Source organism: Atractosteus spatula, chromosome 12, assembly GCF_055471065.1.
Source record: "Atractosteus spatula isolate fAtrSpa1 chromosome 12, fAtrSpa1.hap1, whole genome shotgun sequence".
Lineage (NCBI taxonomy): Eukaryota > Metazoa > Chordata > Actinopteri > Semionotiformes > Lepisosteidae > Atractosteus > Atractosteus spatula.
Window position 1 is genome coordinate 42,911,793 of NC_142717.1, and position 22,636 is coordinate 42,934,428.

At 42.3% G+C, this 22,636-nt stretch overlaps 1 protein-coding gene across 5 annotated transcripts in view; it reads left to right on the forward strand.

Moving 5' to 3' along the window:
* The window catches only part of ppp1r9a (protein phosphatase 1, regulatory subunit 9A), a 62,528-nt gene extending 49,688 nt beyond the window's left edge, over positions 1-12,840 (forward strand). For 2 of the 5 annotated variants that reach the window (XM_088929526.1, XM_088929524.1), the window contains 7 exons: positions 403-631; positions 1,424-1,499; positions 1,623-1,694; positions 3,374-3,422; positions 4,362-4,481; positions 5,458-5,640; positions 6,847-12,840. In XM_088929526.1, the coding sequence (XP_088785652.1) occupies positions 403-631; positions 1,424-1,499; positions 1,623-1,694; positions 3,374-3,422; positions 4,362-4,481; positions 5,458-5,640; positions 6,847-7,056 (939 nt within the window). In that variant the 3' untranslated portion in view covers positions 7,057-12,840. Of the gene's footprint in view, positions 1-402; positions 632-1,423; positions 1,500-1,622; positions 1,695-3,373; positions 3,423-4,361; positions 4,482-5,084; positions 5,109-5,457; positions 5,641-6,846 lie in introns of all 5 variants that reach the window. The other 3 variants (XM_088929525.1, XM_088929527.1, XM_088929528.1) reach the window with 3 other exon arrangements.
* The last annotated feature ends 9,796 nt before the right edge of the window (positions 12,841-22,636 follow it).

The following is a 22,636-nucleotide window of genomic DNA, read 5'->3' on the forward strand; positions in this document are numbered from 1 at the left end:
TCAGCAGTAACCTGCTGAGCATTTTCAAAAAAGACTCCTGCCAGACATGTTGTTATGAGAGTTTTACTGTGTCAGCATAACAGCTGGCAATGGTGTTTATATAAAACTGGAGATATTTTTAAACCCCGTTCCTTTAAATGTCACTGAAAATGTCAGGCATTTTTTCCCCCTTCAGGATCATAAAGAGGACAGATTCAATGGGATTCTGTCTCTTTATGTAGTGAATTCTGCATAAAATGCATTGAGGAAAATCATAAAATAGAATGCACCATTACTGCAGAAGTGCAGACATTAAAATAGAAATACTGTATTTGAAATAGAACAGAAGTATGAAAAGGGGAAACAGTTGTTCTACTACTGTATGGCTGTACTGTAATGTGTTTGGCTGCTCTGCTCCTGTAGACTGCAGAGGGTGGCAGCAGCCCCCTGCACAGCTCCAGGCCTGCGCTCCCTTCGTCGCCGAAGCCCACCTCCCAAGCCTTGGATCCTGGGACCTCCTCCTTTCCCCCTGCGCAAGGAGGGGGCGCCTCCACAGCTGTCCTGGAAGACTCCCCCACATCTTCTCCGTCCAGGTCCTGCTCATCAGAAGCCTCTCCTCTGCATCATCCTCAGCTGGACAGAGAAGATGAAGGTCACTGCACTGCTTCTTCCATTGGGGGGGTTCAGTTCTATTAATGTAATAATAATAATAATAATAATATTGGGGGATTTTGTAAACCTAATGAGGTATACGTTTTTACATATAAAATAATGAAAAATTATTGTTGGCTAATTTAAATTTTACATTGTGAAGTTTTTGAGGAACCAATAATCCTCTTAAATTGAACATTGGACTTGTATATATATATAATGTACAGTGTGTATACTGTATACTGCATGTATGGGTGTATATCAATTGGTAAACTAAAGGACTGAAATGCTAATTATACCTGTTCTAAAATTAATGATCAGCAACACCTGTGAACTCTGTTCAAGGGAATGATTAGACTGTCAGATGAGTGAGATAACCGAGAAGCAGTTCACCTTGTTTTATAGTTATCAAAGTTTGTGTTTGCAACTAGGAAACAGAATTGACAAAAGGCAAGGTTAAAGGCATATTGCATGACAACATGTAAACACCAAAAATGTAGGATAGTAGTTGTTAGTCATCAGAGATATAAAACCAGCAAAAAATCACTTCTACAACTATTGCTATTGCTCTTTGGCAACAGCTACTTGAATGAATCAAGTATGTCTGCTTTCTCGCTTCTGTGAAGGAATGTAAATTTTTCCATTTCTCTTGAGCAAAACATTTTCAGTTTTCTTTTCCTGCATTCTACCAATATTATAGAATTCTTACAGTATCATATGTGAGCAGTAACACTGTCATGTACAGTAATTGGTAAAAGTTATAATTATTACTTCTTTGTACGTTAATTTGCAGGTTCTCTGTCTCCACTGATATCCAGCCCCTCAGTCGGACCACTAGGGAAAACAAAAAGGAAGCTCATAGACCTTGGGTGAGAGAATGGGTGATGCAGTGAGCTAGTCACTTAATGGAGAGCCTGAATGGTATTTCACTGGTTGGTATTGGTGGGGTTTTGATAACCGATGATGATACAGTACTGTATGTGCTTCTGCAGATCACCCGCGAGGCACAGCTCTGGCAAAGAGAAGAAGGACAAAGATAGTAGTAGGCTCTCATCTGGAAACAGGTAAAGAACAATGAACTTCATACAATGCATTTTGCTTTTTTCCCAGTAGCCCAGCTGCTAGAGGCCTGTGCTTATAATGTGGGATATGCTCTACATACTGTAGCCTGGAGTTCACTAGTTCACAAAGTGACTGTATCCCTTGTAATTTTGATTGTGACTTTCCAAACAGGGCTACTACTGTAGGTTTAGATGGGCATAAGACCCACAGATCCTAGATGCTGCTAGCTTGTTACTTTTATAACGGTTGAGAGCTTTGTCTGTTCTCTAGTACAGCAGCAGACGATACTGTAATGTAAGTTGCCTGGACTTACATTGTAGAAAATGCTGATGGCCTGCCAATTCCAGTCAATGCAAGTACTGTGTGTGGTGCTGTGGCACTGAGCCAGATTGAATAGTTAATTGTTAGGTATAAATGAAATGTATCAAATATATTCTTGTAAAAATAATCTAATTTGCTTGGGGAGTGGGTTTAAATTCCAGACCAGAGCCACAGCAGCTCATCGGGCTAGAGAATATCCGAGTCCTTCCCAAAATGGGACATCAATCCATCCAAGGGATTAGCCCCCCAAAATGGGTGGACTGGAGCAATTGTCTGTGTCCCGTGGAGAGCAAGCTGGGGTCTGCGAAAAGACAAATTCCTAATGCAAGAAATTGTGTAGGGCTAATACAGTGATGTTATGTTATGGAGTGAAGTACCCCAGTCAAGGGACAACAGCGGTGGGGACTCAAAGGCTCTCCCAATGCACAGATACTGTATAGAAACAATATTTTGCTTTTTGTTTAAAAGCAAAAGGATTTTCCAGCCTGGAACCCAGGAACGTACATACTTTCTGTATTTTTAGTCATTGCATAAAATTAAATTAAATTAAATTTAGTCATTGCATCATTCACAAAATTGAAAACTACCTTTAAAGTACAGAAGCAGTGAATAGTCTTTGGCTTTAATAATTATACATTATACATATGTATATATATATTATACATAATAATATTATACGTTTGTTTTTATTTTTATTGGAAATAAACGTGAGACTGTTATACATTACAGACCGAAATAAATGTTTTGCTTTCAACATTGTTGTGTTGAGCTGTGTTGTAACTGCTAGCCGCCCCTTCACCTGAGAAACTGCCAAGTGATAGCAGTTTACTGGACACTCTTGTTTTCACTGGTGCAGCTGGTGCCTATAAATAAGTGGATAACATGATGACTTATGATCTTGACCATTGAAGAATGCTAGCATTTAAGTTCACAGCTGGTGGATTCGCAAGTGCAGTTGCGTTTGCAATAAGGTTTGCGGATGAACCTTATTGTTAGTGATTCGGATTGCAAAAATAATAGCAAAAATAATCTGCCTTCAAAAACCTTCGCATAAACATGGCTGCTACAGGGATTATCTCATGACAAACATTGTTACGTATCTGTTGATGCGTAATGGAACAAACTATAAGATCCAAATCGGGACGGAATAAATTGCCTGAACCCTGATCGGGAGAATATGGTTGCTTGCAACTTACAAACGTGGTGCAGAGCTTTTAAACAGACAGAGGAGAATAGCTGAGTGGGAGCCTTGCCCCCCAGACCCCCCCCGCTCTGTGGCTCCCTGTCTGCCTCCCCCCTTGTTCTCCGAGAGGAAGCTGGGGGCCTCTGCTCTGACCAGTTACCTGCCTTCTCCCACCAGCTCCACCGAGCCTTCCTCTGAGAACAGCCCCGAAAAACACAAGGCTAAGGTAAGAACCATCTCAAACACCATTTACACCACATTACTAACTCTGAAAAAAGCAGTAACAAAAGTGAAGGACAGTATTCACTTCAGTTTCCTAAATTGTACATGTTGCACAATTTATTAAATATTGATACAATGCTCTGGGTACTCTGTAGCCATTCTGAATGTGCTGAAATGTTTCAAGGTCTCCTTAAGTGTATATTTACCTCAAGTAAGTGTAAATATAATACGGTATGCAGTTTTTCTCAGAACAAGTGCATGGCAGTTGACAGTCAAAGTCAAACTAAAATTAAATCTTTTTTTTATTTGGATTCTTTTTAACTATCTCACTACTATTAAGAACACTGTTAAAGTGTTGTAACTCCTTAGATGTGTTTTTTTATATACAATATCAGGCAGATGTATAATACTGTACATGCAGCCTGCCAGTGCATGACCTGTCAGTTGATGAGGACACAGTATTTCTTTTTCACAAAAATCATTAGAGCAGACAGATACAGTACACTGTCTGTACACTCATATGGTAGTCTTTTTAGTAGTGGATGAAAAACCATGTCTTGGAGGTAAAATATGTGAAACCTTGAGCCTATTTGCATAAACACTATCCATCCATTAGCAGGAAGCTGCATATTCCTGGTCAGGGTCACAGAAACCTGGAGCTTCAGTTCTGTTGACCATGCTGTATTGTTACTAGTACTATATAAGGCTAATTTGAAAAATCTAAAAGAATTTCTGATTTTGCCGTTTGCCTAAACAATTTGCCGGAAAATCTCTGCGGAAATTCACTTTCCAATAATACACTGAATAACAACAACACCCCCCAAAAAAAGCTTTCTTTGCCTGTGATTACTCCTGCTATGTCTTCAATTTCTTAAATTATTTTTACTTAAAGCAAAGTAAGTAATGTATTGCTTTAAAGCTGACATCATGTTTCTTATTTCAGAATGTTGGCTTAAACAATGACGTAAGTGCTAGCAGTACGAGCTCTGCAGATTTCAGTGGCTTGGTGGCAGAACCTAAAATAACAGGGTGCTCACATTCCTTGGCTTTGTCATCAGATGAGGTAAGAGTAAAGGATCAAATCAGCACATCAGAAGTGTTAGGTGTCATAGCTTTTATCTCCAACTCACACTGCTGTATCTAATCAGTATCTCATTGTGCATGTACCTTTCAAAGCAGTATACTCTGTAATATATTATTATGCTGTATATTATATTCTGTACAGAATGTGTGGTTCATGGATTTAGAGAAGAGAAATTCATTGTTTTTTTAGGAATGGCTAACACACTTCACAAAACGTTTATTTTTGATCAGATTAGAAAATGTTTCTAACAGAATTTCCCCCCTACACTAGGTCTTTATGCAAGCATCTCCTCAATGTTATTGTACGTTGGAAGATCTGAAAAGATACACACAAATCTTTGCTGTGAAACCCTGTATTTTCAAAAGCAGTCTGAATGGAAAAAACATCAATCTGATTTTGCCAGCGTGGCCTTCATATTCTCTTCACAATCAGTTATATTTTAGTTTCATAATCTACTTGCTTATAATGATGTTATCAGAGTGTGTCCTGTTCTCTGTAGATTGTTCCTTGTTTTTAAAATAATGGATGTATATTCTCTGTTTTCACTAACAATTTCTGATTCTTTTGTGCTGCCAATCTCAGAGTCTGGAGATGATAGATGATGAGGTGAGGGACAGTAGTATTGAGTGTAACAGGAATATGTCTTATTTTATATCTAACCCATTTCTCCTTAGCAGGCATGGCAAATTATTCAAACTTACAAAAATCCTTGTTCTTCTGTTTAATATGGGGAGTCTTTTCCCTTTCTTCCAAGCAGCATCAAAGGCTTTTTCACATGTGACCGTCTGAACTGTTACAATGGAGGCCATTTTAGAGAGGAAAACACAATTGTTTTTGAATGGACGCTTCAGTTTCATTGCAATAGAACAGCCTTTGAAGTACTTTTGATATGTGCTTTGAAATTGTCATTTGAAATCCAGCTTTTTATGCAGCTGCAGCATTCCTGTATTTATAGATACTAGACGACAGCCATTCTCCAAAACACCAGCAGTGGCAGAACCGAGCTGTTCTTGAGTGGAGCTGCCAGCAGGTCTCTCACTGGCTCATGAGCTTAAACCTAGAACAGTATGTCCCAGAGTTCACTGCCAAAGGCATCAATGGAGAGCAGCTCCTGCAGCTGGATGGGAGAAAGCTGAAGGTAAAGGGGTTCTTTTCAGACAGGCATTTTGGAATATCAGAACTTGAGACGTGCTGGTCTCATTTTTCCACTTTTTTTACAAAAATTGCCCAGTTCTTCAGATTTGAAATGGCTATTTCAGAAGTGAATGGTCTTGAAAAATAAGATAAGAACTAGAAATTCTGCAATTTCCCTCACGGGATCAATAAAGTATCTATCTATCTAAGTTTAAGTGGGTTCACAGGATGAATTAGAGAGCCAAGACTTACAGTGCTTCTTCGGGTTTTTAGATACAATGTGAATTAGAGAGCTAAGAAAGGCATTTAGGGAACAAATGTGCACAGTTGACAGATATCACCCTACAAGTGCAGAGCCCACACAGGTGTTGCTCCCCTTTGAAGAGACTTCCAGGGGATGGTAGTAAATGATGATGGTAATTAATTTCCTTGCACGTCTGTTGCACTTTGCATCCCAAAGCTTACCAAGACATTGCACACATAGCACTGAAGTGAAGCCAATGAGCTTCAGCAGTCTAATTACATACAGTAGCAGTAATTAGTGGAGAAGTGAGTCATTACTTTTCCAATTGCATTAAGGTGGAACGCAAAGTGGAATTTAGCCTGGACACCTGGATTAGTACCCCTACTCTTAAGAGCAGTGTTATAGGATCTTTAATGACCACATAGTCAGGAATATTGATTACAGAATACTGTAGGTTAGTAATTTCTACTTGAAAGTGTCCCTGCTTGTGACAGCGGGAAATTTGTTTCTAAATTATGGTCCAGAGGGAGCAGCGCCACCTACTGTTCAGCAAGCTCCACTTACAGCATGACTGTGGCTTTCCTTGGAGGTCTCCCATACTGACCCGGCCTTGCTTAGCTTCCGGGATCCGACATGATCAGGCTACAAAGCAGTAACACTGCTCTCAAACGAAAAGCTGGAAGAAAATGTGTCTTTGTAAAGAAGCACACCCTGCATCGTCATGCAGAGATTATCACCTGTGGATAAAACACATCACATCAAAAGAGTTAGAGAATTTCAGTGTCTCACGGGTCACGGATTTGGCTGCTGCATTATGTAACAAAAAAGATATTAATGATTTCCGAAGTGGTTTATTATGAGAATGTAGAATAAGGGGTCAGAGACAGAATAAATCAGACGCTGTACTTGAGTAGCAGTGGTTAATGTGTAGATTTAATTGGTTGTTTTTATTTGCTGTGGTTTTAGTCCCTGGGTGTTGTTTCTTCCCAAGACCGAGCACTCATTAAAAAGAAACTGAAAGACCTGAGGGCAGTCGTGGACAAGGCGCTCAAGACCAGGGAGAAGCTGGAGAAACACAGGGAGAAGCTGTGGAAGAAAGAGCAGGAGCTGCTGCAGAGGGAAGCTAAGAAAACAGGCAAGACCAGTGGTGGGCCAGCAGAGGGCAGTGCTGAGTAACTTTGACTCTCCAGAACTGCAACACACAGAAGCAGCATTAAAACTAGACTGGTGACTGAGCAGGAGTGCAAGGAATAACCCATTTTTATGCCAGTATGTCAGTGTAAAGGTTGACTAACTGATGTTAATGCAAAGCTGTCTGGACTGCAGGGATCCAGTGGGTGGACGTTGGCCCCTGGCATTGCTTTGGAAATGCACTTCTGATCTCATTTGTGGGTTTGAAATTGTCTGTGAACCTTTCATGACTCTGTCCAGATTTGCATCACCTGGCAATAATCTGCTTTTTTATTAATTGTATTTCATGCACTTTTCATGATAATGTTGGCCTAATGCTTAACTTCAGACATAACCGATTACATTTTATAAAGTGAAAATAATTATATACTGTAGACGTACCGAGAAGCAAAACTGCCCACTGCCCGAGTCCCCCGATATCTGGTTACGTACAAATTCAATCAGACAAAAGTTGCTTGAGGCTACTTTGTTACTTACGCATGAAGTTTTTACTATGGACAGAACGTTACCATTAATGTGGAAAGGTTAGAGTCAAGGCTGCACATCATCTGCTAGGCATGCCCAGAAACCCCCAGCAGGGCCAGAGAATTGTCTCGGTGCCACTGGGCGGTGGTGGGTCAGTGCTGCCTCAGCAGTCATGCACACCTTTCTCTGACCAGTTATTGACTGAGCGGTGTAAGTCAAGCCACGTCTGGGACCCAGATCTCAAATCGCACCTTTCCTACATTCAGACTTGTCCTGGATCGGGGCAGGGCAATCTGAATAGCCTTCGTCATCAGCGACACACTGGAATACGACCTGCCTCAAAACAGAAACTGGGCATACGGTACGGTCGAAATGTCTGTAGACATGGTGTGTCACTGAGGTGTAAGATGCACAGCAGTACAACTAACATCTGATCAGAGCATAAGAAAAGTTAGAAACGAGAGCAGGGCTTTCGGCCCTCCTGGCCTGTTGGGTAGTTAGAAATGAATCCGAGGATCCCATCAGTAGTCCCAGATCCATCAGTACATCCCATCCAGCCATTTCTTGAAAGAAGCCAGGAAATCAGCTTTAACAACATGACTGGGCAGCTTGTTCCAGACCCCCACAGCCCTTAGCGGTCAAGAAGTAACTCCTGTTCTCAGTTTTAAATGCACCTCCCCTGGACAGATTAAGCATTCCTTATACAGTGCCCCCACGTCTCATAACGGACGTAAATGCAAATCAGTCACTCAGCTTTGATGCCGAGTTTGTGGGTAGATTCTCTGGTTTTGAAGCTCAACTAAGGTGCAGCAACTGACGTCGGACTTTAGACATTCTTCCAGAGGTGAGGAGCATGAGCCATCTGCCATGTGACAGCATTGTGACGCTGTCATCGATGCTGGTTTGGCTTTATTGCACCTATAGTGTTTCATCTGAGGCGATTTGCAAACAGCTTGTAGGGACGTTCCAAATAAAAACATACTCACTGGTCATCTCAATGTGCTTATCATGACTCTCATTGGATGACCATGATCTCCATGTCAACCAGAGAGTTTCACATAATGCATGTATTGCCTCTCTGTGTGCTGTCGGGAATAGTGCAGTTACCACACATTACAGCTGAAAAATTGACTCTACACTTTGCACATACCAGTCAAGGAATTTGAGACATGAAATGTTTAAATCTTTTCCTTTGTCACCTGTGTGATTCACAAACATTAACTGACTGATTTAGACATTTGCTATATCAATCATGCACGGTTTCTGTTTTGAGGCAGTATGCATTCTTCATCATCCCGATATTTTTGCCGTCTGCACTGTGTGATGTGAATTATGTTTCATTTTTCATGTCTGGAGATCCTTATTGCTGAAGTAACTGGACAGTTTTTTATTAGACTTGCATGAAGCACCAAAAAGCTAGAATCACAGTTAGAATCCCAAACATCGACATTTCAGAAAAAGAAATTGTCAATTGTGCTGCAAAAGTGTGAAGGGGATGTTTATTTTATTTCTGTTCAGCTGTAGTCCATCCTGCCTCTTTATCTGTGAATCCTGAGATGTAAATATTGTATGTCAAACTGCACCTCTTCAGGATGTCCATAAGAGTAATGAGTGGAGACTCTAGTCATTGTTGTACACATTGCATCACAACCAAAATGATACTTATTTATGAATCATCTGAAATGCAAATAAACAGTTAGTACTATAGTGAGAAACATTTTAGGTTTATATTGGTTAAATTCTTTTTAGTTACATGATGTTTCTAGGCATTCCTGCTTTGTACATAGAAAAAGCTAGTGCCCCAAGGAATTTCTTTCATTTTTTATTGAGAGACTTATATTTTTATGTTTACTTGTGATTTGTTCTTGACAAGGTCGTTGAAACTGTAAAATGTTTTTAAAAGGTTTTATTTGTTGTAGCACTTACTGTATTAACTTCTTAATTTTTTTGTCATTATTTCCTTATTTTTAGAAGACAGATACTGTATGACTCCAGCTGACTGACACAGAAAGCCCTGCTTTTTAAACTGTCACCTGACCAATTGTCTTCCAGCAACTGGCCATGTGACTGAGAGCAGCAGCTCAGTCCCCCAGAGGATTCTGGGGAATGTGGTCCAAACAAGGCTGCCATCTTGTCTGGACTGGCTGTGCTCTTAGAATGTGTTAAAGTGAAAGTTTCCTAGAATGGCTCAGGATCTCTGCAGGATTGATACAACTGTGAACATTTTAGTTTTGAACCAAAGGTATGGCCCCTGTTTTTGAAGTACATAAGATGAGTAGGGCAGGACAGAAATCAGTTTCTTAAATCTAATTAGAGTAAGAGTCTTAATTACTTTAATGTCTCATTTGTGACAAATGGTTGATAAATAAGGCTTTTTTTCTAAATGCAGTTTTTGCTTTTTATCATTCTAAAAGAAGAAGTGGTACTACAGGAATGTAAATCCTATAAATTACACTGCCTGGAGACCACCTATTCAAAGCAAAGGACATTATTGTACTCTTTTTTTTTTAAAGAAACACAAAAAATGAAATGTTAAGCCAGAAATATACCATTTGTATACTGAGTAGTAGTGTACAAAACTTAACAAAGCGAAGGTATATAGTTCAAAGATACTGAAAAAAGCATTGATACAAGCTTTGTTAGAAAACTGCAGAGAGAAGAACCTGTTTTGAGGGAACCGTTTCATCATTTAATTTTACTGTACTGCTGTAACTGTAATTACTTGAAGCCAGCTTCTGATGTGTGCTTTCAGTGTCAGACATTTATGAGCAGACGTAACAATAAACATCGCAGAAAAAAAACTATATCAATTTTTTTTTATGATAAGGGTTTGTGGAGAACATTGATACAAAGCAGGAAACCCCTTGTGATGAAAGTGGTGCACACACAGGGGAGTACTTTCCTGTAGATGTTCAGAAATGTTGTTAGAATGTGATTTTTGTAAAAGCATTCATTCTAAAAAGCAATACACAGATGGAAAGCTATGTTTTATACGTTGTAAATGTACTGAGGTTGCAGTATGATGACTGCAGTTGTGTGCAGTCTGTTCAGTCTGAATATGCAACCTGGGAGTTCTGGGGGACAGACACACAAGAAAGTAACAGCTGCTGTTTCAAAATAAATGTTTCTTAACAGGTTTTATAACTGAATGTGTACTGTACATACAGTAGCATAATGTCTGTCATTGTTTATATATGTTGTATTGTGAGTTTTGTAACCATTTCTAGTACAATTGAACAGGCAGCTAAAAAAATGCATTGGATGAAAAGTTTGAGTTTCAAAAGTTTGAAAATGTTTTATCAGTTCATTATGCAGTAATTTGATATACAGTAGAAATCCCATCACCTGAAGCAGAGCATTGGCTTGTTAGAAGTAAATAATTTATTTTCTTAATTTGTATTTGCATGCAGGAAATATAGGTGCTATGTGAGCTCATTTTCCTTCAGTGTGATTTACAGTAAATATTTTAAAACCCTACTTGTTTAAGCTTCTGAAAGGCCTGTGATTAGATTCTGTTTCCTCTGTAAATAAATCTTCCATCAATGGGTGACACTTAAAGCAATTACAGTAAACATTCCTTTCTTAAAAAATGCATTTTTTTAAATGCTGTATGAGATGTGTGTTGTCCTGTCAAAGAAAAGTTTGGTGGACAAATTTTGACTTGGAGCTGTACGGTAACTCATGCTCGATCAGCAAGGAATAGTAGAACACACGATTGCTTTAAAAACTACTGCTGAGCTGGCTAATGATTACCATGCAGTGAATTCAGAAGAAACAATGGAATGGTGAAGATATCCGGAGATGTACTGTACAGTTTAGGTGGTAGGAGACAGCATTGAGCAGCATGCTGAAATTCATTTGCCTGCTTTCAGGTGCAGTTCAGTGCTGACTCTGCCAGCTCCTGGTTACTCTTACTGAGTGGCTATAGCAGGTCGTTAAGTTGAGATTGTGTGACTCTCAGTCCCAGTCAGGTTCTTGGTCTCAATCTGACCTCCTTGCTTTTAGACCTATTTCCTTGGTTTCAAAAATACTCTGGATGAAGTGTGTTATTTCAAAAATGTCAGCACACAATTGTATGCAGTCACTTCTCAACTTGCTAATTAAGGCATACTGCAGCTCCCTTATTTCTGACTAAACAGCTCTTAACAAGTGAAACATACAGTATGAATGAGGGAGCTCTCAAAGTTACTAATTAGCACAGGGTTCACCGATTTAGAAATCTCTTTCAGCTTTTTAAGAGGGAAAAGCACATTTAAAAAAGGCCTCAGATAGAAAAATAAAAATAAATTGGACTGTGACTAAGAACTTGGGTTGCTGGAGCAAAATCCAGAAGATGTAGCTTTAGTTAGGGGTCACTTGGGATGGAGAAGCATTGTACTGGGGTATTTTTGCAACCAAAGCCTGAATACAGAAAAAAGCCTAAATGCCATGCGTGGAGACTGACAGCAACCAGCACTGATGTTTAAGGGCCCAGTTTGAACACAGACCAGTTGGTGTAGCTACTCCAGGATCAAGACAGAGTCCTGAGAACGGAGCAGTTGCTCCACCAGTTGAATCCCAAGTTCAGGTGAACTTCAGGAAAGACACCTTGTGCAAGGCCCAGGCTGATTTTTAACCAAGATGCTGGGGTAACACTCTTTCGGAAAGTGCTGTGGACTCCTCCCCACTCCTGAAGAGAGACAGTGGAGATGTGAGAGCACAGGGTGCTGAAGAGACAGAAGTCGGAGCGACGCATTCCAGGGGAAGTATGGAAGGCAGCAGTCGGTAAATGGATGGCCAGATTGTACAGAGATTAATTGAGTGTTGAGTGCCAGGGAAGTGGGTGAACCCTGGCGTGATTAAAGGGAATTCGGGCTTCGGTGTGTGAACCTCTCTGAGGGGATGCAGACGGAATGACCGGTGTAATCAAGGGGGAATGGAGAACAGTGGACTTGGACAGATCTCGGATCCTCACTGCTCTCTGAAATAGGCAGCCTGCCATCTTCCTGTCCATTCACTGTCATTAACAGAATACTTTCTGCCAGGACTGCGGGGCCGTGCCCTCCCTCACACAGTCATTCCCACAATATTGTCTTTCTTTTCAGCATGGAATTCCGATCTTATTCGTTTATGGTCATCACACTGGTGCAGCTCTCTTCTCTTCATTGTGGTGCATAATTTGAATCACATCTTACATACAGTACGTGAAACATGTTGATGTATGAAAATACTTGGACCAAGATGGAAGCAATTTCGTTTTTATTTCAGGGCAAACATTTGCATGTCATTTGAGGATAATAAATCAATAAAATTGGAGTTAACCTACCATGGAAAGTTGTTGCGTCTATAGGTCTACAACATTTAGGCTGTAAGAAAGTGCATCATTGACTACACTGTAAAGCAATTGACTAATGTTTTCTGTGTTCATTAAAAGCCATGTGCTCTGCAGTGTTTCATTTAACTGCAAGCTCACAATTGTTTCCTATTATATTTTGTTGGAAAAACAAAACATTACAGAATAAATATATTGTTAGCCAAAAGCAGAATACGTTTGAATTACAACTATTGTATTTTACTGACACTTTATCCAAAGCAACTTAAATTTGCACACATTCATAGAGCATGGTGATTTACTAGGGAAATTTGTGCTTCCCTCAAGTGTGCAACTAGTGTCTCACCCGAGATGTGAACCTACAACCGCCTCGTTATCAATCCATAAACCCTAACCACTGCGTCACTAGAACACAGCATTGCCCAGCCAGGAATCAAACCTACTGCTAGAGGCACCAGGCAAGATACACCCTGGACAGGATGCCAGTCCATCCCAAAGCGCACACAGACACAGACATCACACCAGGATCCGTTTTCTCAGAAGCCAGTTAACCTAACAGTGTGTCTTACTGTTAAGCCCACCTGGGAGAAACCCACACAAATGCAGGGAGAACATACAATACAAACCACACAGATAGCACCCCAGGTCTGGAATCGAACCCAAAGCCCTTTCAGTTATTGCAAAGCATCTGTACTAACCGCTGCACAAGTGTGACACCCTATATACAGTAATATATCACCATAATATATGATACATCTTATAGTGTAGTTTTAGATTTGTTAAGAATACTGTACATTATTTGTATTCTTGTATACCTGTATTTTAACAAACTATGTGAATCTGCACAGATGCCATCATTATTTAGTGAGTTTCCTCACAAGGTAATCATGAAAAGAGAAAGTTCAGTTTTGTGGAAAAGTGGTTGAACACTTTCTGGAAATTACCTCAGTTATTTCACATATAACATTGGCATCTGTTCTTTTTTTTTTCTCTCACTTTAAATTTAAATTAAAGCAGCAGTTTGCAGCAGCTGGGAAGTAGGACATTGGTAAGTACACAGAAGAGATGACAACATGTAAATGGCAAAAGGCAACAAAAAAAAGTTATTTGCTCACGAATGAAGCCAGCAAATACTTCTGTACCATTCCGACAGTTCCATTTATCTATTGCAAAACACTGCTACTGTAACTGTTCTGGGCTGTTTCTGCAGAAACAAGTTGTGGTCCAGCACTATCACAGACAGTTGCTGTGCTTAACAGAAATATATTTCTTTAACGAATCTGAATATTCCAAATGGAAATCAAGGCCCCAGGCAACAGCATTAACAATGGACCCCAAACAAAGTGTAAGGACAACATGTCTGATACAGTACACAAAGGGGCAGTGAGGCAGCAGTGGTCAAAATAAATCAGTTAATAGGACTGAGCAGACGTGAAGCCAGTCACAACAAGTTCTTTAGTAATCCTGAGCTTCTTCACAGTTTCGTTTGCTTACAGTTTTCTGTAGAACAGTTTAAAGGAGCCAGTACAGATATGGCAATGTTTTTTTTTTTAATTCATTTTAATTTGGGAATATTGCATTTATAGGCACTGATATAAAAGAGCTTCAATGTTATCTTGTAACAACTTCATTTGTTGCAAATTTCCCAAAAAGTAAATCTAAAGCTGTTCTTTTACATTTATATTGTTACTCTGAAGCAGAACAAGGGGACAGTCTACATTAAATTGCAGATACAGGCTTTATGACACAATGTAATATGGAGTTTATTTTAACATACAGTTACTACAGTGTATATATATATATCCTTCAAAAAGTTACCAAATAAAAAGTACAAGCTTCTTTTGGCATGGAAAAATGTTTACTTTGCCATCAAGCAAATAAAAGCAATGTTACAAAACTGCTGCTGTGCAATTTAAAGGCAAACACTGCTCTCCAAATTGATCAAGAAGCGCAAAATAGGAGTAGCAATATGTTTCACATCTTAACTCAAGGCCTAAGTGGGGATTGCAATTGCAGCTGAACTACCACTAGAGGCCACCAAAGGGTCTTACCTTTCTGTAAAGAGACTTGCTGGGTGTCAATTATACTTCACGAGGAATGACAGCAGCCGAAAGCTTGGGAGAAATTAGAATCGTTTATTGTGATGTGGAGATTTGGCGTAACCCGCTTGGCTGAGGGCCAACCTCCCGGCCGTCGGACGGGGAGGATAGGACCCCCCAAAAGAACCAAGCGGGACCCCCAGTCACCAGTGCAGAAAAAACAAAAACAAAAGATTATTGGGCCAATTCAGCTGAGGAGAGAAAGTGCCTGCTTGAGGATACCGGGGTTAGTTTTAATGTATGCATGGTAAGCCTCGGAGGATCGACGGCCGAGTTGCTTGATGAGATACTCGGGTATGCCTTAGCGAGCGGCGGAGGATGCGGCCCCTGATCCAGAGAATTGTTTAGGAGGGTATCATGATACGGCCCATCTCGTTTGCGAACAGAGGGACAGTAGGCGAAGCTCCGGCGGCGGTGCGAAAATGTGCGTAATGGGATAGAGGCTCGAAAGGGCTTACGTAGGAACAGAGTTTGAAATAATAGATGAGAGTGGCGGATCCGAGTTGGTTGGTTTTGCTTTTCTTGAGATAGAAGGTCAGCGTCTCGGAAGATAAGATGGAGATGTTGGATAAGCAGGGTTGAGAAGGATCGAAGGATGTGGAATTAGCGGTAATTTCGGAGCACCTTAGGAAGATAAAGAAGGCTAACGAGAATAAAGATTCAAGAGGGCGGTCGACCCGGGGCGAGTGGTAACCTGACCTGACGACGTAGATGGGGGATTCAAGGATGTCTGAGGTAAGTGGTGCGCGTAGGTTCGGAAGTGGTTTTTCAAGCCACTGAAAGCCTTTAAGGAGAGTAATTTGAGGGTGGATAAGGGATGGACAGATCGTGCCGAAAAGGAGTGGATGCCGCACAGGTATACTTTGGCGGTGGATGCTCGTACCTTGAGTGAGTTTCTACGATAGCAAACGAAGGATGATACGGTGAGAATGTCAAAAGAACGGAATCTTGTTCGCGGAGAGGTGGAAGGATTGGAAGCCCTTCCAGGCATTGCAGTAAGAATTGAGAGTTCGAGGGGCGATCCCTAAGAGGATAGTTTGCTGGGCCAGCTGGAGATAGCGATGGAAAGGATGATTCAGAGGAACGTGAGTTCCGAATAGGGAGGTACTGTGCACGGGTTCAGTCTTGCATCTGGTGCCAAGTTCCTGAATTGAAAGTGAGAGAGAGAGTCAGCTATCTCATTAAGGTGCCCTGGAATGTGAGCAGCTACGCGGATGAATTGATGTGTGAGAGAAATCCATTTAAGGCGGCAGAGGAATTTCATGATGAATTGGGATGAAGACCTTCCTTTGTTGATTATATGAAATACTGCATGGATGGCCGAATGGATGAGGACGGTTTTTGTTTCCATTTGTGGCCCCCAAGAGAAGCAGCAACGACAATTGGAAATATTTCTAACAAGGCCGATGACTGGTTGGCGAGAGGGATTGGAGAGAAATCAGGAGGCCAAGGGGCCGCAAACCATTGGCCTTTGTAATAGCCTCCGAAACCTACTGAGGGGGCTGCATCTGTGAAAAGCTGGATATCCTCAGTGTCAGAGAGGAGGTCATCGAAGGAAAGAGATGCCATTCAAGTTGGCCAAGAGAAGCTGCCAAAGCCTGAGCTCGGATTTGCAGTTGGCTGAAGGGCTTACGTGGTGGTAAAGAGAGGGCACGGAAGAGGCGAGGTCGAGAAGGTAGACCGTCCTTGAGAAATGATACGCATGGCGTAATTGAGGTGGCCGAGCGGAGAGAGAAGTTCCCTCTTTGTGCGAAATTTGGCGGAAGAATAGATAGAGATATACATCTGGATCTTGTCGATTTTGTCGCGAGGCAGGGAAGCGGAGAAATTGATGGAATTGAGGGTGATCCCGAGGAATTGGATTATGAGAGGGGCCAGTTGTTTTGTCCATGGCAAGGGGTACCCCTAGTTTCCTAAAACCGGAAAGAAGTGTGGTGGAGGCTCTTGCAGGTGGGGTGTGAGGAAAGTCTATGGTAAGGAAATTGTTGAGAAGGTGGACGAGAAAAGGAAGCTCATAGTTATTCGAGGGGATCCAGCCAAGAGCTTCAGCTAAGGTACCGAAAATGTTTTGGGCTACTCCTACGTCCGAAGGTAAGGCGGACTGCGAAGAATGAAGCGCCAATGAACTCCGAAGAGGTGCCAGAGGTCTGGGTCGGGAGGCATAACTTTAACGGCACTGGAGATGTTGGCCTTGGCGAGCCCGGACGGACCGCTATACCAATGGGATCGATGTGGTATGCAGGGAATGGGGAAGAGTCAAGTGGGCCAATCGTGAAACCGTTCTCGACTTTGGATGCTAGCAAGGAATCAACGGAGTGGGGATCGGCGGTGGCAGATTGCAAATTTTTGCAAAGACGAAGGAAGAAGGAAGTGTGCACGGGCCTGGTGAGAATCCGAAGGAAAGGCCGTCGAGTAAGATGTGGGTGGAAGAGGGGTCGGGGTGACGGAGCAGGCCGAAAGCAAGAGCGGGGATATCGATTGGGGTAGACGGAAAAGCCAGTAGTCTTTTGGGAACGCTGAAGGTGGAGCGAGCATGGAAGGGCCGGCGGGGGCAGGCAGAGCGAGCATTAGCTTCACCGCAGAAGCTGGAAATGTGAAGGAAGCGACGAAGGGGGGGAGGTACGTGTAGAGGAATTGAAGATGTTGGAGATTTGTTGGCCTCTGATCATCACGATGGGGCGACCGCGAACATCTTTGGACCGGGAAGGTTTGAAGAAGACCTGGCGGGAGAATAGATGCTGTGGGGGAGAAGGGGCGGAGTCAGGGTTGGGCTTGCGGACGGTATCTGGGCAAAGATTTGATGAATGTGTCCAAGAGGAAGTCTTGGTCGCAGGAAAGAGCTTGGACACCGGTGAAAGTGCGGCAGTAAAGCTCAATGTCGAGGGCTCCCCAGTAGGTGTGCTGGTTCCATTGGAGTAGGCGGGCAGCGGCCTCGGCCAAGAACTGCTTATGGTAATCGTAGAACAGGGAGCCCTTGAAGAGGACAGATAGATCGGGGATGCTGTGCGTGTAATCGTCGAGTTCCTGACGACGTTGGGGAAAGGCGGAGCACGTGATGTCGTGGAAAATGCTGAAAGCCAAGCAGAAGTCGAAAATTCGAAGGACTGAAGCAGAGTGAGGGTCAGAAGATTTGAGAGTAACGGAAATCGAGCCGCGGTCGACTGTTCTAGAATCGGAGTTGCAAGAGGAGGAAGAGAGAAGGTGAGCTAGATTGACGTCCGCCTCAGAATTTGCTGCCGGAGTGAAAAGGGAATGGGAGGAGGACTAAACTTTAGTGCGTTAGGAGGAGCTGGGAGAGGAACGGCTGTTCGGAGAGGAAAGTCCTTAGTAAAGGGGAGATTGGAATCCAGGGCCGAAGGCATGGGATGACGGATGCCGTGTTGGACACCGGGGAAGGGAGAAGATGAGGGAGGAAGAGCAGAAAGCAGATTGTGGTAGGAGGGGTTTGACGGATCTGGGGCCTGAAGCTCGGTGGCTTGGGATATGGAAGCCGAAGACTGTTGAGGAAATGAAGCAGGGGCGAAGGCTGCGTTAAGGACTGAGGAGGCTGCTGAGTCGTCTTGGACGCCAGGGGGTGGGGGAGGGTAAGGGCCGCCTGCTGGCTGAGCTGGGGGTCGTTTACTAGCTGGCCTTCGGGCCGTGGAGACAGCAGCAGGGGCCGAAAGAAAAGAAACCGGGGCCGAAGGCACCAAGCTGGCGGAGCTTGAGCCATGTTGGACGCCGGAGGTAGATTGGTAGGAGAGTGCAGAAATTAGATTAAGCGGAGAAGGGGGGGGGCGTGAGCCTGGGGCCTTAGACTCAGCAGCAAGGAGATTAGGGCAGGAGGCTGGGTGCAGTTGTTCAGCAGAGGGATGGATTGCTTGGGGGAAGAGACAGACACGGACATAATCAAGACGAGACAAGACAAGACAAGACAAGACAAGACAGAAGATGCGACAGGCAGAGGCGCGGGCGGCCTCGGGGTCCTCACGTTGGGATGAGTGGCGGCAGCGCGGGTGATGTCATCAGAGGGCGCCGGGGGAAGCTGGGGAGTTGATGTTTCCTTATGTAGACTGCGGTTAAGTACAGGGAAAACAAGCTTTTTTTTTTTGGAAGCGTTTCTTTTAAAATGGACGCCATGTTTTCGAAGTATCCTCTGGAGGCTTGCTACGGTCCGGTTGGAAGTCGCGAGGGATGATCCAGGAGAAGGGGGAACCGATGTGCGTGAAGCGCGGCGGCAGGGACATCCTCGAGAGAAGCGGGGGTTATTTGGAGATTTTGCCGTGGAGGAATGGGGAGGCTGGGTTTGTAATGAGAGAGGGACTACGACGGCGGAACGCAGTCTTCGGCGAGGAGTTGGATCTTGTGAGGACTGGCTGGGAGATGAGCGGCGCTGATGTGGCACGGCGGCTGAAGGAGGCGATGAGACGGAGGTGAGGGGAGCTGTGGGGGGTGGACTGGACGAGAGGGATAGGAGAGTCTCCTGCGCTGCAAAAAGGTCTTCGTCGGAGCGGCGGATTTGTAGATCCATGAGAAGGGAGCACGGATTCGAGCTAGGCGAAGACAAACCATGCAGAAAACGAACGAGGAAGAGGAGAGAGTGACGTTTGATATTTATGGAGACCGGTTGCTTACGTCAGAATTAGTGAGAATTGCAGCAGCTGTGTCGAATGAGCGCGGCTGCCTTCATTCCTCCCGAACTTTCATTAAAAACTCCATTAAACCCTCAGTGTACTGGATTAATGGGAGGGAAGGGGTGTCTGTTATCACCAAATGAATCACAAATAGGTATTTTTCAGCCAAAATATACACTATATTAGAAATTCCTTATATACTTTACAGTATTGTATATATTCTTACTGGATCTTTTGACTTTTGGTGTTTTGCCAGCTAGGGAAATTTATAGTAAGTGCCGAGTCTTACACAAACAGTGCAAAATGCACACGCAATTGCCTTTTTACATGCCTACTTAAATTTGAGAAGGTATCCAAACAATTCCTAGGCATTAGGGTGAAATGTCAGGATCCACTTCTGTGTTATCCAGCAGAGTTTCTGTATCTACAGTGCATGCTGCGCAAGAGCCACACTAATCAATCTACTGTTAGTAAAACCTTGCTTGGGTGGCATTTGGTCTAAAGATTTCCGCGGGGCTTTTCACATGTAGGGTGGTTCACCACAAAGTGGTACTCGGCCTGGTCTGGAGACTCACTGATTCAAAGCTGCAATGCAGCGAGATGTCATTTCTATAATCACACAGGTCTTCTTTTGAAGGATTAAGCTCAAAACCACGCCAAAAAGCAGGTCATGTGGCAGTACCATACAGTACATGTTTGAGGAATTCCTCCTTGAATTTTTTTCAGATGAATTTGTTCTCTGTTCTCTGTTCTCTGTTCAGGCAACAGAAGGGATTTAGTAAGCCAAGGTTGTGATTAAAAGGGTATTTTTATTCCCAGTATCAAGTTTTACATTCAGTGCCAGTATTTGAAACAATCATCCACCCCAACTCAGAGCTAAGGGTCAGATTACTTCTGTTCACTTTGTGATTTTAGCAAATGTGCAAAATAGTGCCTGAGGGAAATATCTCAGCTCTGTTTTCTTGTCATTTATGGTATATTATGTTTTCACACAAAACACTGCATTTATTTTACTGTCAGAACTAAACCTTTTGCCTAACAAAGCAAGAACACCCATGCACAGTGAATGGGTTCGTGATTATGTACATCTGAACAATTGCATGGGGTGCCAACTTCCTGCTCTCAAATAACCACCATGGACATTTTCACACATGAAAACACTCCAAGGATACCTGGAGTTATGCAGGTGTCAATAAAAAATGAAAAACTAAGACACGTTTCAGACAAGAACAACTTTAAACTTCATAATTACCCTGCCATTCAAAACTATTCAACCCTCTACAAAGCTTCCTCATTTTGTTTAAGCTTAGCATCATGGCACATTCAAACAGGTCTTTATATTTAGTATCTACACAATTAGTCCAATTTATAAAAATGACATTTTCCCCATGAAAACTATTCCCATTCTGTGTTTTCCTGATGACTGAGGAATGAACACTGACATTAGCCACAGCAAGTGTTTAAGTGCTTTTTAATAGAGACCATGAATGTACAAAACATACAGTAAACAGCACAAGCTAACTGTACTACCCAGACTCAGTACAGCATACGAGGAGTATGGCAATATCTTTGCAATCATATTGTTCTTACAAAAGTAGACAATAACATTAAATAAAAAAAAGAAAGAATGGAGTAAAATTCATGTACAGTTTCATGTAATTTTAATTAAATGGTCCTGGCTTCATATATTTGAAAGAGGTCCAGCACTTCTACAACAGAGCACCAAAAGCAGCCCACGTACTGTAGACCCTCTTATCCAAGGTTAAAGACAAGGTTCAAACATTCCCCTTTAAATTTGCCCATTAATCTTTAAAGACTAAGTACACAGTCAGAGACTTTGGAAATCACAAAACATCAGCTATACTGGATTGTATTTGTTGCAGCTCGAGAAACTTGCAACCTTTGTAATGTTGTTCAGAGGCTGCGGCACATTGAAGTCATTTCACGTGCAGTGCGCTTGTCTCATCAGTAGAGTGCGCTGTTCGCCACGATACTGTGAGTTTCTGTTTTGGAAGACGGAAGCCGAAAGACGAAAACGTTGACTTTTCAGGCGATTTATAAGACGGCAAGAAAATTTCAATCAGGATTTCTGTTGGAATGAATCACATGGAGGAGCGTGAAGAACACTTACATTTTCTGAATTTATCGACAGCAGGGTGGTCCAGCGCCGATCCTGGAGGTCCAGTATCTCTTCATTTTTTCCAGCACTAGAAACGCTGGGAGGTCTTGATAAATTGGTCTAATAGAAAGCCAATAATTAAGACAATCTAATTAACAGCAGATCTGAAGTTAAAACAGTTCTCCGGGTAGTTTGGCACTCCTAATCCAGACTACAGATAGCACGAATCTCTGTAAATGTTGCAAACCCCTTTATAGGAATCTTCTGAAGCCAGCTCATTAATTGATTTGCAGAATCCATGTCAATTAAGATGGATGTTGTTTTTATCTGCACTGATGCTTCTTTGCAGTCAACATTTCTATTTTGTTACCCATTTTATTATGTGAAAGTTCCCTGCTGAGAGTTTTGGCTCAGGAACCGTCAGGTTTAAATAAGAAAATAGTGGCTTTAAAGGTCAAGGTCGTATCCTGACTATAGTAAACTTTAAAAAGATGGACTTCTTAACTAGTAAGAACAACTTCAGGGACAGTGGCTACCACCATCCCTTAACAAGAAATACTGTACCCCAACACTAATTCCAACTACTGCTTCTCCTAAAAACATAAACGTCTGAACCCCCGAGAGACACCTTTATGCTAAGATAACCCCTCCCTCTCTAATTAAACCCCCGCGAGAATGCACTCCTTTCCAACATTCAATAAACAAATCAATAGGTTGGAGGAAACGATTTTCTAAACAGGTCTTAGACCGTGTTTTTTGCGGCCTCTAGTGACAAGTACGATCATTGCAGTCCTTCCACAGGACAACCTTTCACAAATCTTGATTTGCTTATTCAACAAAATAATGCTTTTTTTTTAAACGAAAGGGTATTTGCTACCACAGTGTAAAATAATGTACTGACCTTTAATCCAAGAAAGTCACTAGATGGAGAACTCTTCAGGGGGAGAAAAATATTTAT